Source organism: Apiospora kogelbergensis (assembly GCF_038363985.1).
Source record: "Apiospora kogelbergensis strain CBS 113332 chromosome Unknown utg000016l_segment0_segment0, whole genome shotgun sequence".
Lineage (NCBI taxonomy): Eukaryota > Fungi > Ascomycota > Sordariomycetes > Amphisphaeriales > Apiosporaceae > Apiospora > Apiospora kogelbergensis.
Window position 1 is genome coordinate 216,316 of NW_027117433.1, and position 16,910 is coordinate 233,225.

At 50.7% G+C, this 16,910-nt stretch overlaps 5 protein-coding genes across 5 annotated transcripts; 3 read left to right on the plus strand and 2 right to left on the minus strand.

Moving 5' to 3' along the window:
* Nucleotides 1–2,353: 2,353 nt before the first annotated feature.
* PG998_014910 (benzoate 4-monooxygenase cytochrome P450) lies at nt 2,354–3,897 on the plus strand (the record flags this gene model as incomplete). The annotated part of the gene is made up of 2 exons (XM_066881726.1): nt 2,354–2,887; nt 2,944–3,897. 2 exons carry the CDS (start codon nt 2,354–2,356, stop codon nt 3,895–3,897), a joined length of 1,488 nt encoding a protein of 495 aa, XP_066723271.1.
* Nucleotides 3,898–5,221: 1,324 nt separating this feature from the next.
* On the minus strand, nt 5,222–6,886 carry PG998_014911 (uncharacterized protein; the record flags this gene model as incomplete). Its single annotated transcript, XM_066881727.1, has 1 exon — nt 5,222–6,886. The coding sequence occupies one exon, from the start codon at nt 6,884–6,886 to the stop codon at nt 5,222–5,224; it is 1,665 nt and encodes a 554-aa protein (XP_066723272.1).
* A 1,833-nt stretch (nt 6,887–8,719) lies between these two features.
* Nucleotides 8,720–9,115, plus strand: PG998_014912 (uncharacterized protein; the record flags this gene model as incomplete). The annotated part of the gene is made up of 1 exon (XM_066881728.1): nt 8,720–9,115. One exon carries the CDS (start codon nt 8,720–8,722, stop codon nt 9,113–9,115), a length of 396 nt encoding a protein of 131 aa, XP_066723273.1.
* Nucleotides 9,116–11,995: 2,880 nt separating this feature from the next.
* Nucleotides 11,996–13,774, minus strand: PG998_014913 (tripeptidyl-peptidase sed3; the record flags this gene model as incomplete). The annotated part of the gene is made up of 1 exon (XM_066881729.1): nt 11,996–13,774. The coding sequence occupies one exon, from the start codon at nt 13,772–13,774 to the stop codon at nt 11,996–11,998; it is 1,779 nt and encodes a 592-aa protein (XP_066723274.1).
* Nucleotides 13,775–14,500: 726 nt separating this feature from the next.
* Nucleotides 14,501–15,691, plus strand: PG998_014914 (uncharacterized protein; the record flags this gene model as incomplete). Its single annotated transcript, XM_066881730.1, has 1 exon — nt 14,501–15,691. The coding sequence occupies one exon, from the start codon at nt 14,501–14,503 to the stop codon at nt 15,689–15,691; it is 1,191 nt and encodes a 396-aa protein (XP_066723275.1).
* Between the last annotated feature and the right edge of the window lie 1,219 nt (nt 15,692–16,910).

The following is a 16,910-nucleotide window of genomic DNA, read 5'->3' on the forward strand; positions in this document are numbered from 1 at the left end:
AGTTTTCGTCTTTTAAACCTGTTTTTCAGTGCAATGTTGAGTAAATGCAAAATGTTGGGACTCAATGAAAAAGCTAAAGTCCAAGTTAGTATCAAATCGTCAACTATCGTAGTTTGCTATCGTCGAATATAACCCTAATAGCTTCGTCTTGGCTGCCTCGCGACGTTTCCCTGACTTGAATCACTATTATTCTTGGGTCAGAGAAAGCTATCCATTCTTGCAAACCCAAAAGCAAATCATTAGAAAAGTTGATAAAGGGACTTGTTCTTCACCTGATGATCACTGTCTGAGTTAAGCCAGCGCAGGGCAGCGGTTCCTGGAGCAGTTTTAGATACGTAGTAGAATATTAACATGGAATATACATTTTAAACAATCATATCTGACATTCGAATAATTGACATCATTGGGACTGTACGATACAAAGGAGGATTTCTTCGCGTTCGGATATAATCCAGCTGAAACATATTCAGACCTCGCGGGTCCAGTCCCGCGCAATCCTTGGCCTTCCAAGCGCCTCCTTTTACTCTTATTTGCAGCCTGACACTTCGCCAGTAAACATAGCATCTTCTTGTGCACCTGGCGTGATGGAACGTGGCCTGATAATTCAATAGGAAGCAAATGAGCAGACTTATTTGGGGAATATGCCCTGTGCGTGCACGTGTGTCTTGAATGAAATTTCATAAAGTGTGTTCTAGTTGCAGATATAATATTATCTATCTTCAAGCCAATGTCTTCGGGGCTCGTGTCGATATCTATGACGAAACCATTACTTCACAAAATGAGCCGGCCTATGAGCGCTGGTCGTCTCAATATCTATGGAATCCTCTCTATAGAAGAAGCCACTATTATCGCCTGATTGCATCTGCCGAGATGAAAACGCGGAGGCTTTGTATGTGCCTCCTAAGTTGCCTAGATTGTAAGAAGACATCGAAAAAGATTTTTGGCTGCCTGTGGATAAACGCCCAGACACATGTCATAATGGCGGGGAAGACATTAAATTTCTCTGTCTTGGGTAACCGTAACTTAAATAGTGTGCGCTGAGGGAGTAACATGATAGCTAGGTCGGTGATGATGTTGGGAATGCTGATGTAGCGGTACGAGACGATCAATTCAGCACAAATCCCGCCTGGGATGATCATATCCCACTTGAACTCGAATGGTGTGCAAATGGCGAAGATAGCGATGACGCCAGAAGTGGCCCAATGTAACACCACCACCGCCAAAATGATCAATGCCAAGGTCCGTGTTCTCTTCCCGGTGAATATTCTAGAATATAGAAGCAGGATGTCGACCTTCGGAATCACAACGGAGGCAGTGTAAATGGATTCGGTTGCCGTCTGCAACTTCAAATACGTAGTGGTCACTGACAGACCAGTGATTAAGAAGACGGTAACATGTCGCCTGCCTCCGATCACTAAAGAGCAAATGCGAGAGACAGGTTCTGTTCGTCTAACGTGCTGGAGACTCACGTATTCCAATGACCCAAAACCCCAAAGTCAGAAGAAAAGAAAGTGGATAAAGCGTCCATGTCTCCAACCCGTTGCTCGCTGGCAGCCAGAGCTAGGGCAACACACAGGGACGGCTACTCGATGCAAGGGATCGAACCGACATCTCTCCCTTTCGTCTTCGCCGGCATATCAAGGCGGGCAAATATTGGGCATCCAGCCCAAGGGAGGCGATGTGGCTCGAGACTACTCTTTATGCTTTATGCTTGAAATCAAGTCTAGGAACCTGTCTGCCTAATCGGAAGCGGCGGGTTGACGGACTCAGATTGGTAAGGGGTGCCCCTGACCCCGTTTTTATTATTAAGAGCCCCTTGTCCATATTCGGATATAGTGTTCCCGCTAAATGCACTAGAAGTTGGGTGGTCAGCGTCACCGGGTCTTGCGTGACACCGCAGCTAGTTTCGCAGCGATTATTCGTTGGTCGGCGGAATTGAATCTCTGTTTCTTATCCTAAGCACCACATCTACACAATCTCACATAAGATATGCAGAGTAGATTCGCATAAAGGTTCTCAACCAGATGGGTCTTGGTACATGGTTCTGTCACCGGTAATCATTTTACGCTCACCTTAAGTTTGCCTCCCTTTACTGCATGCCTGCTTCTCATCTGGAAAACACGCCCAACAAAAGCAAACCCGAATTCACTCCATCGCTATGATTCATGCAAATACGGAGGGCGCGAGCCTCAAAGATGGGGTTGCATTGATTGCTCTCCTTAGCATTCTCAAGGTTCGCCTCACAAATCCCTATATATGAAGATAAGCTGATGTAGAAAAGATCCTCACGAATGTCATCTATAATTTGTTCTTCCATCCTCTCGCTCATGTTCCTGGTCCTCTCCTTGCGCGTATGAGCGGCATCCCGTCGTGGTACTATGCCTCCCGTGGCAATCGGCATATCTGGCTTTGGCAACAGTTCCAGATGTACGGGAGCAAGATCCGCGTAGCACCGAATACTGTTTTGTTTTGTGACCCACAGGCGCATGCCGATATCTACAGCTACAAGTCCAACGTCCAGCGCAGCAAGTTCTACACTGCCTTTCAACGGGATGATCGCGACAAAACTACCCTAAACACGGTAGATATCGCAGAACACGCATTCAAGCGGAAGTTGATCAACCTCGCCTTCACGGAGAAATCGGTGCGCGCTGCAGCGGACTTCGTCATCCAACATACTGATCGCTGGAATCAACTATTGGTTGACGGTAAGGACGAGTCAAAATGGTCTGATTCTATTGATATTTCTGAAAAGATCGATGCCTTGGTCTTTGATATTATGGGGGATTTGTGTTTTGGGGCATCGTTCGACATAAAAGAACCCGGAGAGAATCCATGGAAAAACGTGCCCCATAACATTGTCGACTATATGAAGCTCTACTACTCTGCAAGTCTCCCATCAATAGGCGTGGATTCAATGATTACCACTAACATCAGCTCTAGATCTGCCGCTCGCCTTTTTTGGACTTGCTGGTATGGCTCAAGCCTCGTGGCGTGAACCGTATTTTCGCCCTCTTGACCCCTCCACCTGTTCAGCGGTATTACCAGTTTGTCTACGACAGCGTTAGCAAGCGCATTGCCTTGCAAAAGGCACAGGCCACCAAGCCGGATGCGGAGCGGCGCAAGGACTTCTTCTACTTCTTATGCGAAGCGCGAAATCCAGATACTGGATTGCCGGCCTATGACGATATCGATCTGCGAGCGGAGGCAAATCTTTTGATTATCGCAGGATCTGATACAACGGCCATCTCTCTGTCGGGCATCTTCTTTTATCTGACAGGAGATCAACATCGATATCAGAAGCTGGTCCGAGAGTTACGAACGACGTTCAAGTCGGTAGACGACATAGTCTATGGGCCGACGCTGAACAACTGCATCTCCCTGAAAGCTTGCATCGACGAGAGTATGCGCCTGACGCCGACGGGCCCGAGCGAACTGTCGCGCGAGGTGCTCCCTGGCGGTATCAAGATCCTAGGACAGTACTATCCCCAGGGCACGATTGTTGGCACCTCGGCCTGGGCCGACTCTCGCAATCAGGAAGTTTACGGCGACCCGGAGATCTTTCGACCAGAACGTTGGATTGTTGGCGACGAGCAGGGATATCCCAACACCAAGGAGGACGTGGCCCGGCTACGACGGAACTTCTTCCCTTTCGCGTCGGGCCCTGGCAACTGCGTTGGACAGAATGTGGCCATGTCGGAGATCATGCTCGTGGTGGCGCGCACCCTCCATCGACTCGATGTAAGGAGGACCCCAGGTTCAACGATGGGGGCCGGAGCACCTGAGCTGGGGTGGGGTTCAAGGGATAGAAAGCAACTTCAGTTGGCCGATGCATACATCGCCCTGCGTCGCGGGCCAGAGGTGCAATTTCGCAGAGCGGCTGTGCATGATTCCTGATAATTCTGCCATATCTGGAGTGGGAGGTCCATACTCTTGAACATGGAACATCTAAGTTATCCCGACCGATCATTCCCATTTCGCCGTGACTTACACGCAGTCGAAAGCTCCGCGGCGCAACCTTTCGCAAAGGGAGCCACATAGCTCAGCACCCAGTAGGTAGGTGGCAGGTACAGAACTGTGTTGCATTATTGCTCTTGCAGATAGCCAATGAACGATCGTGTGTAGGTGCTTTCCAAGCCACCAGGGATTCCATATCGAGTTTATCCATGCGCTAAGTGCTGCAGCCCAACCACCTTTATACATCGCTTTCCACATTAATATGCTTGATGATGGGAGTTTTCCAGAATCACTACTCGACGCCGCTCGTATGCTGCTGACGTGGCAGTAGGCCCGAACCAAGTGAAGCCGTGAAATCAGACATAAGACCAGAGCGAGTTGGGGTAAAGAAGACGAGCAAACAATGGCATGACCATTGGTATGCATAAGCACCACCAAGTCGATGCAAGACTGCAGCTTGCTGTCGTACCATGCAACATACGACTCGTGCATGCATTATGCGTATCTAGATCCAACAGTAGTATGGAACCGAGCCAGTAAGCGACTGCTGCACTAACACAAATCTTATGCATGCCCAGCAACGACGTACTGTTGGTGGAGGGGCGCAATGCTGACTGCATTATGGAGCGAGCGAATCGCATAGCGGTAAATGACGTCACGCTGGTGGAAAGGAGTTGGCTATGCAACATGGTAGATATCGGACTCTTCTCTAGCTGTTTAACTTCACGCTTACTCGGTGACCAAATACCAGGCAAGGACTAGTGATTCCCAATTTTGATCGTTCGCAGATGCATGTCGCTTGCGGTGTAACATAGACGGCTGTTTTCGCTACAAGGGACGCTCCAATCTGTGCCATAGCACTCTTGATGGACCGTCGACCAATACCAAACAATGAGAATGGGGCCAGGGACTTCCCGGGTTCAAAAAGTTCAGATGGGTTCGCCGTCGTGATTTACATCCAGCAACACACTACTTCTCGTAATACACAACGAACAAGACAACCTCCGAGGACGCGGGATTGATTGTATACCAAGCCTGAAGGTCTCCTTCTGGTTGACAGGGGAGTAAAAGAGAATCGAATTGTCTCACATACCTTCAGCCGTGTATATTGGAAAGCTGACTTCAGTTCATTGGATACTGATGAGAAGGGAAGAAAGTACTAAAAGGGATAATAACATAATATAGCAGGCTAGCCGTTTTCTTGGATTTACCCCTGTGACCACTGTGAGAGAAGCTTTCCCTGCTACACGCGAAATTCCTCGACTTAATCGCTGCAAAATAAGGGCAGGTTACCAATGGTTACTTCGACCATCTCCTTTGGCCGGCATATGCAGGCTGGGGAAGCGTATATCAACCGACCAATGACCTTGCGATCTTTGACTATGATACCTGCGCCGTCGACTCGTGTCCAGATGTACCTCAAGCCTGGTATACGATAAGCGACAGCTCCGAGCATCTCAGTCGGTCGCTTGAACATGGCCACTCGGTACGTGAATGTCTTCAGACACACTGGGCACGCAGCCGCGATAAAACCTTCGTATCCACTGAAATGCATCGTACCGCCATGTCTTACCGAGAAGTCCAAGGCAGTGAAACCCATTGGCGCGGCACTTAGTAGTCCCAAGGCCTTAACTAGGCGATTAGTGTCCGGTATCGTGTCGTTCCAAGAGTCACGCCACTTGTGCAATGAGCCCTTCCAGTGGGATCCGGGCATGTTATAGCGAGCCTGAAGTTCCTCTTCAATAATTTCACGTCGGTCCGGGGTTGATAGGGCTGCTTCGACTTCTCCGTCGGACAGGTTGTAGAATCTCGCCCCTATGGCTCGCACGAACTCATCGACGTCCGGGCCCGAATGATGGAGGACCCAGTCTGTGTAGCACTCAAATATGGGGAAGGGCGGCAACTCCCACTCATGTGTCCTCGTGTGGGCGAAGTCGATTGTCCCTATCTTCTCCAAGTTTAATATAGAGACTCCAGGATTGAAAACAGAGTCTTTATGAAAGGTTGGACAGGAGCCATCAGCATCCACGCCAAGACCGAAGGAGTAGACATCGAAATATCCAAAGTCGGACTGCTGTTGTCGGCGATCGTATCCGGATATCCTAGGGGTCACCAACAATGGGCTATAATCACCCTCTTTCAGACACCCATCGGCGATCTGCACTAACGCCTTCTCAGGATCCCCGTCGAGCTTCTCCAGTCCGCTGGCCTTGATTATACCTCGAAGGGCATGGAGAAAGTCGTCGCTCGACCGACAGCCCCGCGACCTCAGTGTGGCGAGAGCTGCACCAAAATTCACCAGCACACGTTCCCTGATCTTATCGAGTGTCCCTATCTGCCAGGGGACGATTTTCTGTCCCATGCCCGCTCCCTGCTCGACCTGCCACGTATTGCCGCCTTGTCGCTGGACTTCTTCGTCCCAGACAGAAAGTAGTTTAGGCAAGAATACGTGATGATCGCCTTCGGTGGCGATTTGGTATCCTTTCAGCATGACCTTCAAGTCCGCACTTCTCACGTACTCCATTGTCGTCCAAACTCGTCTAAAGTACTTAGCGTTGCAAATCGCTATGCAACTATCGATGCGATGCTGCCCAGGTTCACCAGAGTGCAATTTGGCGACGTCTTCCTTGCTCACATCCAAAAGGAGGACCAAGGTGAAGGATGAGGATCGATAGAAATCAGGGATGGCAATAAGGATCTTGCGTTTGAGTTCTGTGTGCCACTGCGGAACACTGAGATAGTCATACCATATCTCTGCGCCCCCGTGTCCGCTGTCTTCAAGGCCTTTGAAGATGCTGTGGGCTGATTCGAAAATGCGTTCGACAATGCCATCCCTCGGTGTTCTGCTACTCTGAACATCCCCAATCTCCGCGTCCCAGACATGGGATATGGTTACGTACTGGACATTTTTGGCCTTGAGGCACTTCATGTGCCTGTCAAACGCCAGTATGTTGCCACTGGGGAAATAGAAAACCCGTGAGGGCTCGCCTGCGTCATGAATCAAGCCTTGTACCTGGACACGGATTGTTCGGACCAGTGCTTCGTCCCTTATCGTCTGCGAGCATATGCAGCACACATGAGCCCTATTATCAGACTCATGCCAAATGTGATTCAGGCTTGAAAGAGGGGAGGAGCTAGCCTGGTCCAGGTCTTGTTGCGTCAAATCGATGAGAATCCGGTGAAAGAACGGAGCTTGATCCATTAGGAGAGAAATATATAATTTCCTTGCCCTGAAGTCGAGGTGTATTGAGTTGAATTTGTAGAGACGCGCAAGGAGTTGAAATTAAGATGGTTTTCAACATGAGGAGATACCATAGCAGTGTTGGGATCATACCTTCATTGAACCGAAGAGCAAAGAAAGAGATACGATAGCAGGTAATATGTAACTAAGGCTTGTCTAGTCAGCAGTCAATCGTGCCGGAGCCGCCGAAAACATCTACTGTGGTATGGTAACACAGTTGTCTCAGCCAAGACGCAGCGTTGTCCATCACCTCTAAATCAATGACCACTTACATATCGTGGCGTGCCGTCCCGCCCCACCCCACTCGCCTTGACCAAGACATGAATATATAGGAAATAAAAAGAGAGAGAGCCTATTTAATAACACATAGCTAAGGCTCTACCGAGCTGTGTTAATACAGACCAATTCTTACAGGACGCAAGATTAACTAACGCTTGACACCTGCTGACAATTTATCAGATCCTCTATGGGTGTAGATGGAGGAAGGATGCTCGACTTTATCATGGGGAATAAGGCTGTGAGATACTCTAGTCAATGTTAATCTGAGAACACACTGAAACGTAGTGACCATTCATTTTGCGAGGCTTGCAGTGCTGGACAACGTCTCACCGACTAAACTGCATGTGGCGTAATTCTAGCCTACAAAGTTAGCGTACCTCTGATATAGCCATAGCCAAGAGAGCATATGCACATAGCCTAATGAGGAATCATGTGATGACGTAGTGATTTGCCAGTATTCCCCTCCTGAGCAAGCCCCTTATGAGCATCGGCAGAGTGCACCATCTACACGATTGGTCGTAAGTTACCTAGTACGGGAAGCCCAGCCAATTAAGGTGCCATTGGGTTAGAAAAAAGAAATTTGAGACTAAGGTAACTACGTGAAGAAAAGCAACGATATCTGGGCCGTTGCATTAGCTATCGCGCGCTCCGAGGCGGTCCATGAGCATAGCGTGGTGGTTAGATGTCACACAGCCCCTCAAAAGTGAGAAGACTGGCACCAGCTATATCGTTGAGTCAGACTCAACGTGTACGCGTCTGCTAGAGAATGATAGAAGACAACTTAAATCTAGGAGAATCTATTAGATAAGTGTCTGGATAGGATGTTTTCAAGGGCCATGTCCAGACAGACGAGGCTGATTAAAATAAGACGAATAACGTCGCTGCTATCTAAGCTCTATGTGGGAATTGCTGAAACGTCTGCCGCCAACATCACCTAACGAGCATCCACGGCCCATATCGCCTTGCGGGTTTAAAGAAGGGGCAACACGTGCTCTATCATTCCGCCACAGGTGGCGTCGGCCTCGCGTGCGTCCGGTTATGCCGCTACAGGCAATGCGAGGTACGCAGCCAATTCTATTCGTGACCCTAAGGTGTCCATTTGGCCAAGCTAATATACACCATTAGATATTCGCAACGGTCGGTAGCGATGCCAAGCGAAACTTCCTCCTGGAAGAATTCAGAATACCACTAGATCATATATTCTCCTCGCGATCCGCGTCATTTGCCTCTGGAATCCGCTCCATGACGTCGAACTATGGAGTCGATGTGGTCATGAACTCTCTCCCGGGCGATCTTCTCGAGGAGTGTTGGCGGCTTCTGTCACCTGGAGAGACATTTATCGAGATCGGAAAGAAGGATATCATCGGTCGCGCGCGGCGACTAGTTGAGACCGTGGCGGCCTACTTTATGAAGCTCCTGTCGTTGAGTGAGCAGATGGATCCCGCTCGGCCGCTATCAGTCTATGGAATGGATTCCCTGAGTGCATTGGAATCCCGCAACCGAGTTCACGTTGGGAGTAGAGCTGACAACACTCGAGGTGGTCAAGTCCGCGAGTCAATGGACTTTGTGCGATTCAATTACCTCACGAATGTGGCCTTGAAGCATACGAATGAGTGGTTGATGAGAGCATTAAGCTAGACCACCTAATACAGAGCTACCCCCTTCGTAAACCACCCTCTTTTAGGACGAATAGCAACAACAACGCCTTCCTAGAGGTATAAGTAAGGAGTTACCCATCTCTTCGATTTCGACGTAGATTAGATCAATCTCTTCCTCTTTTCCACCACTTTCAGTTAGTATAAAGCACGTCAACGAGCAACGCATTAAAGCTACGATTCAAACAATCCTTACTAGAAAGTTACTACGGCAAGCGTCCAAAGACTACCACATCGATCGCACCACCCTCTCGCACCGCTTTAAAGGGCGACTTAGCTTAAAAGAAGTTTACAAAGGTCGGTAATTATTAACCCCCCTTGAGGAATATATTTTAGAGCGTTAAACCCTTATATAATATATACTCGGTTACGCTCCTTCCTATTATATATTTAAGATATTTATTTAATATATCCTTTAAACTAACGGCATTACCGTCGATCTAAGGAGGAGTTAAATTAGACGCTTTTTAAAGCGTCACCCCTCCCTTAAAACGATTAAGGTTTAATTTATAAATTTCTATCGGTTTAACGGGACATCGGACAAAGCTATACGAAACTTTTTTATTCGCTTTAATTTCCTTTATATAAATACAATCCCTCTTTACCACCTCTATAATATTAATAAAATCGGATCGTTAATAGAGATAAGGGAAAGTAACCTTATTATTAAGCTTACTAATATCTATTATATAATATACCATAACTCGGCTAATAAAAGCTAGATTACTATTATAAAGTATATTTCTACTAATAGTTATATCCTACCCCTATTAATTATCTTTAAAGGGGTATCGATCTAATAATAATAATTCCTAAATAACGACGACGATCTAGATTTCTACCTTAAGGATTAGCTATTCACAACCTCTCCTAAAGGTTAAATTAATAAAGAGATTAAGCTACTTTAGCTATAAAAACTCTTTATCCTTTATACCCAGCTAGCTAACCCCGATTAATAAAAGTTATTAATCCTAAATAAATATAATAGCTATACTACTACCGAATTTATAATAACCTACTTAAAAGCGAAAATATTCTTAATATACCTTCCTACTTATACCTCCTATATCCTCTAGCTTCTAAATATTAGTCCCTTCAATACCTTAAAGAGGAAGTTTAAAATAGAGCTTACTGTAACGAACGGCTATCGGGTGTCCAAAGAAACCTAGTAGGCGTACTGGGGTTTATGTTGGCTTAGACGAGAGAGTACTTGAACGTGCAGAAGACTCCGTCTTCTGATACAATGGGCAATATCCCTTAACTGATCGTAGAACTTTGACTGAGGGTGCAATAGGTCGTTAAGGCAATGTGCCTCACCAATGGGTAAGATTGATGCTTAGATTGATCACTGAAGTAGAGAGTGTCTATATGAAATACATAGGAAACGTTCGTGGTTATATATCCAATCTCTCCTTCACTGATTCTCCTTGGATCACGCTGTCGGTTGGTGATCCTGTCCGCTGGCTCACTTGGATCACCGTGATCCCGTCGCTCCAGACTCGCTGGGAGCGTCGTGATCCGGTCGCTCCTCATCACGTGACTTGGGTGCACTGTCCATTGCGTGCTAGCCTTCCGGTGCTGTCTCCGTTCGTACTACCCCCTGGGTACTGTCTAGCCGTGCCGTCGCTTCGGGCATTGGTCGTCGTGCTGGTGGTTGTTTCGGGACGATGGCTTCTCGGCGGGTCTTGTCATTGTAAGCGCTGTCCCGTGGGGTACGTACCCGGGTTATCGTAGTTCCGTGCCGGATGACGGGTACTGGCCGCAGGGTTGGGTCGGGTCGTAACACTTACGCTCCGTTACCTAACGGTATATAACCTAAACGCCAATAAACCTAACTTCCTTTAATCTTAAGACAAGTCTCGTAACATTACCTTTACCCCGAAGTTAATCGCGGCTAAGTAGCGTAAGACCGGCCTATACCCCCGGGACATCTCGAAGCCATATAATAATCGGCTTCGAAAAGGGGACCGGCAGATTGTAATAGACTAAACTGCGACAGCTTTACAACAGCTCGATAAAACCAACGCGGTAAAATTAATACCGGGGTTTATAGAGACGCTAAAGAGCAATCGCCAGCTCCGAGATCTAAATACTAAGTTAGCCGGGGAGGACCCTATATATACTAACGTAATATATAAAATCTTATTTAATAAGGTCGCTAAGACCCTTAATAGTTTAAACGCTAAAGTTAACTTACTAAAAGTAGAAAAAGTTAATTTAAAAACTAATCTAAAGAGATCGAAGGTTAAAAAGAGGAAAAGAATAATCCTAGACCCTAATAAAAGATTTATTAACCTACGCGCTATCAAGCGAACAAAGGCAGAGTTAGATAGCTTAAAGGAGGAATTTACAATTAATATATTAAAAGAGAACGAGGAAGAGGAGTAAGAGATTAAATTTAACGCTAAATCTAAAGTATATAATATAATCGAAATAATTTAAGCAATTTTTTAATTAAAATAGTATTTTATTATTAATTAATTAAATAAAATCTCCTCTTTTACGATATTATTATTAAAGCGATTTAAGCTAGCTTGTGAAGGGGGTAGCTCTGTATTAGGTGGTCTAGCTTAGTTCTAAAAAGTTGAATAGAGGTGCCATATTAATTATTAATTGAGACCTAAATGTATCATGGATTACATACACATCTAGAATGATCAAGTTAATATTTGAAGAGTCCATGCCATCCAGATAATACAAGAATAAGTGATTGCTAGTCCACTTCACGTATAGTCATGTGCCTCAGGTTTGCATTCAGAAAGTTTATTCCTATCATTAGCTACACCATCGAATAAATGGCGGCATATCAATCATTACTCTTTCTATTTCATCATTACATCTTTATCTCTTTCCAATGCACACCCTATGTCAAGAGCTTCCTCAGCTTGGCAAAGTCCGGCTCGCCCCAGCCCGAAGCCGCATCCCAGCCCGGGGCAGCCTGGAAGGCGGACTGCTGGTGCTCGGCGTTGGCGCAGCCGTTGATGACGCCGTCAGTGACGTCGGTGAAGGTGGCGGCCACGTCGCTGCGGTAGAGGATGGGGTTGAGGAAGCCGAGGACGGGCATGCCCTTCTTGAGGCGGAGGTCGTTGAGCAGGGCGACCATGGCGGCGACGACGGGCGTCGACGCCGACGTGCCCTTGGTCGGCGTTGGTGAGCCGCCGTTGATGACGAGGAAGTCGGTCCCCCGCAGCGACAGGTCCGGGTACGCGCGCCCGGTCTTGTTCCACGCGAACCACGCGTCCTCGGCCACGCCGACGGCCGTGTTGTTGGCCAGGTAGCCGGCGACGGCCGCCTCCTGCCACGCCGGCCGCGGCCAGTAGTTGGAGAAGCCCGCGGAGCTGAAGCCGGCGGCGCCGCCCCAGCCCGCCGTCGCGCCCACCGTCGTCACCCACGGGCACGAGGCCGGGAACGTGGGGACGAAGCGCGGCTCGCCGTCGGGGCCCTTGCAGCTGCTGAAGCGCGTGCCCTGGGCGCCGGCGTCGCCGCTGGCCACGAGCACCGAGACGCCGCGCAGCGCGAGGTACGAGAAGCGGTCGCAGACCTGGTTGGCGTAGCTCTGCGGCACCGCCTGCTCGTCGTCCGTGTACGAGATGGACACGACCTGCGGCACCTCGTCCTGCGCCAGGAGGTGGTCCAGGAACTCGAGGTACGGCTCCTGCCCGTTCTCCTCGATCGGGACGGGCACGTTGCCCGGCTGGTCTTGGGCGGGCGGGCGGCCGCCGACCAGGGTGTAGGTGACGTTCAAGGGGCCGGTGAAAGCGGTGGTGAACTCCATGTCCAGCTGGGCCTCCAGCTGGGGCTTGGTCTGGTCGTTCTTGCCCCCGTTGATCTCAATGATTTCGTACGGGGCCTGCTTGGCGGCATTGCTCAGTCCGTACTTGGAAATGAACTCCTTCCAGTCCTCGTTGTTGGCGTACTGCTCGATGAAGCCGGCCACGGCGAGCTTGCTGGCAGAGGCAGTCTCGGGGATGTAGTCGATGTTGTACTTGGTGGTGAGGTTGATGGGGCAGACGTACTTGCTGCAGTCGAAGGGGCCAGTGGGGAAATGCTGGCGGCGGTCCAGCGTGGACTCGGCGGGACGCGAATGAGAGGCATCGAAGAAGTGGACGGTAGGGTAGACAAAGTCGATGTCGTCCTGCAGGCTGCTAGGGATGGAGTACGCCTCGGTGCGTGCAACAGGCTTATCATTGCCGTCGCTGGTGTAGTAGGAGAACTTGGCGGCGAACAGCGACTCGGCCTCATCGGCTGGCAGCTTGATTTCGAAGCCACGCGCGCTGTCGCGCACGATGGGGATGTTCTGCTGGTTGATCCAGCGCTCGACCTTGTCCCACGACGCCTGACGGGCGGAGGTGGAGGTGGACTCGGCTAGGAGCGTGTTCAGCTCCTCGGCGCCGAGGTACTTTCCGTACAGAGCAGACTTGGGGTCGCTGCGAGCCAGGATGTGGTTCTCGTCGACCTTGCGGTGCTCCTTGACGGCGATGCGCAGCGTCAGGGTGTCATCGTGGGTGGCAGGGCGGACCAAGTGCCACGAGTCTGGGACCGTCGCAGCTCTCTCGTGCTCGACAAGGCCATTGGCAGGTTGAGGCAAACCGGTAACAAGACCGGTTGCGAGGAAAAGCGAAACGAATGTGGGAGCCAACATGTTGCGGAAACTGTTGGAGCTGGACGCAGAGTGGTGGTCTGGATGGGGAGCCAAAGTCAAGCCAAAGCCACCGCATACCTTGGCGCACTTATGTATAAAGAAGCGAGCAGCGGCCGACTCCTGATAGTTGGTGCCATCATGGATCGATCTTGTTCACCGATGATGGCGGACTCCACGGCGGAAGCTCGTATTAGCACTGCCTCCCAGTTGTGCAATGCATTAGGTTCTATGGCATAGCTCGGTACTGACCCATCGATCGTCTCATTTCCGGCCCCGGCTTTTCTGTCAATGCAGGGGAACAGCGTCGGCATTGCCCTAGCTTGCTCTAGCTTGATGGCTCTAGCGGCTTCGATTGGTGGATTTCGCTTCTAAAAAGAGGTGAGACAAGCTTCACCCCTGTCGGTCGGCATCGCGGCATTTAGCTAATAGGGCCAGCTAGGGCCAGCAGCCTTGCCAGACTCAACCGAAAAAGAAGGAAAAAAAGTTCGTGATGGGATCGGGGGTCCACTAACACGAGCTTCACCCCTAGCGCATAGCACCATCGGGAGATCCTTGAAGATCTAGCTCCTGAAAGCCAGGAAGATAGGACGAACTATATAGCATCAGGGCGAACTCGCCTTTTGGTCCAAGTCTGAGAAGAACCACCCTCACCATCACCAACTTCCATCACTCTCGTTTTTGCTCCCGCAACCATAATACAATAATAAACACACACATTCGTTCACCATGGTTGCCATCGCTCCCGCCGCCAGCACGCTGGCTATGCCGGTCTTCTACCAGCCCATGGTTGACCAGCAAGTCATTGCCAACATCTCCTGGGGAACTCCCGCCCAGGGCGCCATCCCCACCGTCGTCGACACTGGCAGCTACGGATTCTGGGTGAGCGGCCCCAACGCGACCGTCAACTCAGGCTCGCCGTACCTGGGAGTCATGGGCCCTTGCAACGAGACTGTCAAGCCGGCCTTTCAATGGCCCGAGTCCACCAGCCACACCGGCCCCTACACCGAGGGCCGGGCCACGTTCGCCTACGGCGGCGGCGGCAAGATCATCAACTGCCCCAGTGCCGTCAACGACACGATGAACTTCGATGGTGGCTACCCCTCCATCGACAACATCCAGGTCGCCGTCTGCGACTTCACCCATATCAAGGACCGGGCCACGACGTGCAGCGGCGCCCACTACGACAAGAGCATCATGGGCCTGGCCCCGATCCCCGCCCTCACCGGCGGCGGCGGCGTGCCCCCTGAGATCCACCCCGAGCTGCTGAGGCAGGGCCGCGTCGGCAGCGACGTCTTCTCCATGTGGTTCGACGCGCCGCCGGCCGACATCAACGAGCCGCAGATGGGCACGCTGCTCTTCGGCGCCGTGCCGTCGGACAAGTACACGGGCGAGCTGGTGACGGTGCACAACGCCGGCGTCGACCGCGAGGAGAAGGGCTACTACTACGTGGCGCTGCCCGAGGTGCGCGCCGGCGGCAAGGCCATCCCCTCGGGCCTCTCCGGCACGCAGCCCGAGTGCCTCGTCGACTCGGGCACGTGGGGCCTGACGCTGCCGACGGACCCGGACGCCTTCTTCGCGGCGACCGGGCTCGAGGCGGACTCGCCCTTCATTGCGCCGCGCTACCCGAAGGCGTGCGCCGACATCCCCCTCGACGACGGCCTCGAGCTCGTCTTCACCGGCAAGGACGGCAAGAAGGCGTCGGTCAAGATCCCCTACCGCAGCATGGCCGAGGGTGCGGGCCAGAAGCCCGACACCTGCCGTCTCAACGTCCAGCTGGGCGACCCCGGCTGCACCTTCGGCGGTACCTTCTACGCCTCGGCCTTCATCGCCCACAGCGATGAGGCCGCAACTCTGCAGATTGCGCAGGGCGCCGTCGCGGGCTCCGCCAAGAGCGCGCCTTCGAAGCTGAGACTTTAAGTTTCTACCATGATCGATAGTAGAGGACACGAAGAGAACGAGTAGATATGATACCAAATTCCATTTTCAATGCAACAGCTTTAGCACTAGCCTTTCGACTTACTTCCATGTGCCTTTTCGATGTTTCTGTTCGTAAATGTTCATGCACCTTCATCAAATGCGACCTCACCATGCTGTCATTGCAAGTGGTGCAGGATGTCCTCGAAGTGTTTTGGGGGCGTTGGTTGTAACGTAACGTGTGTGGGAATAAGCAACTTGCTATCTGTCCACCATTGTTTTAGCGGTCAATGCCCCAATAGCCACGTGCCTATGGCAGTTGTGGAACCACGTTCGTCTTTGCAAGTAAACCACGATTTTGGAAGCTTATAGGAAGAAAAGCGTCATGTACAGGAGGCTAGGATTGCACTCAGATGTAAACCCATCATCTGCATGGCTGTATCTGGGAAGCAATCCGAAGATGTAGGATGGGAGGGTGTGATGGTGGTTATAGCTCGGGCATTTCAGTGCGGCCAAGCAGGACGTTCAGCGGGGGTTGCACTGGATTGGTGCTAGGCTTCTAGGCTAGATAGAGGGTTCTTTAGTGGGACAGCCTTGGAACTGCGCTGGGCACTCAGCACTGTCGCTTTTTCCAATTTCCCCCAACTCTGTGCAATCTCGCCAATTTCGGGCCGCTATTGCGGGGTCTCGATTGGGTGCCTCCGCGCTCAAATCGGAAGGTCGACAAGTCGATAAGATGGGGAGGCTGCTTTGCTTAGCTGCACATACTGCATCGGGAACCATCTCCTCGACTCCCGTGGTTGTGTCCCCCTCGTATCCATGTCCGTGCCATTCTGGGCTGACGGACGCGGATTTATTATGTATCTGGCTTCTGGCTTCTTGGCGCCAACCACAACCAGAATCGTGATGCTCGCTCAGCTCAGCAACGCGCTGGTGCGCCTCCGTCCTGCCCCGCCATCATGTCTCGGTCGTCTACCCCCATCAGAGCCTCGTTTGTGGGTGTTGACTCGAAGACAAGGAGGGTTGCAGTCCGGCCGCTTGGTATCAGCGTGGTGTTTGCATGTTTGCATAGAGCTTATAAAATGTCTGCCTGACTAATCCCTTGCACACGACCGCTTGGCAACCATGCAAACCCCCGACCAGCTAGGACTAGAACCCGGCTCAGGCTTTCCGCAATATCAAATCCGCTCCACGCCATTGCCCAATGCTATTCGGATGCTTC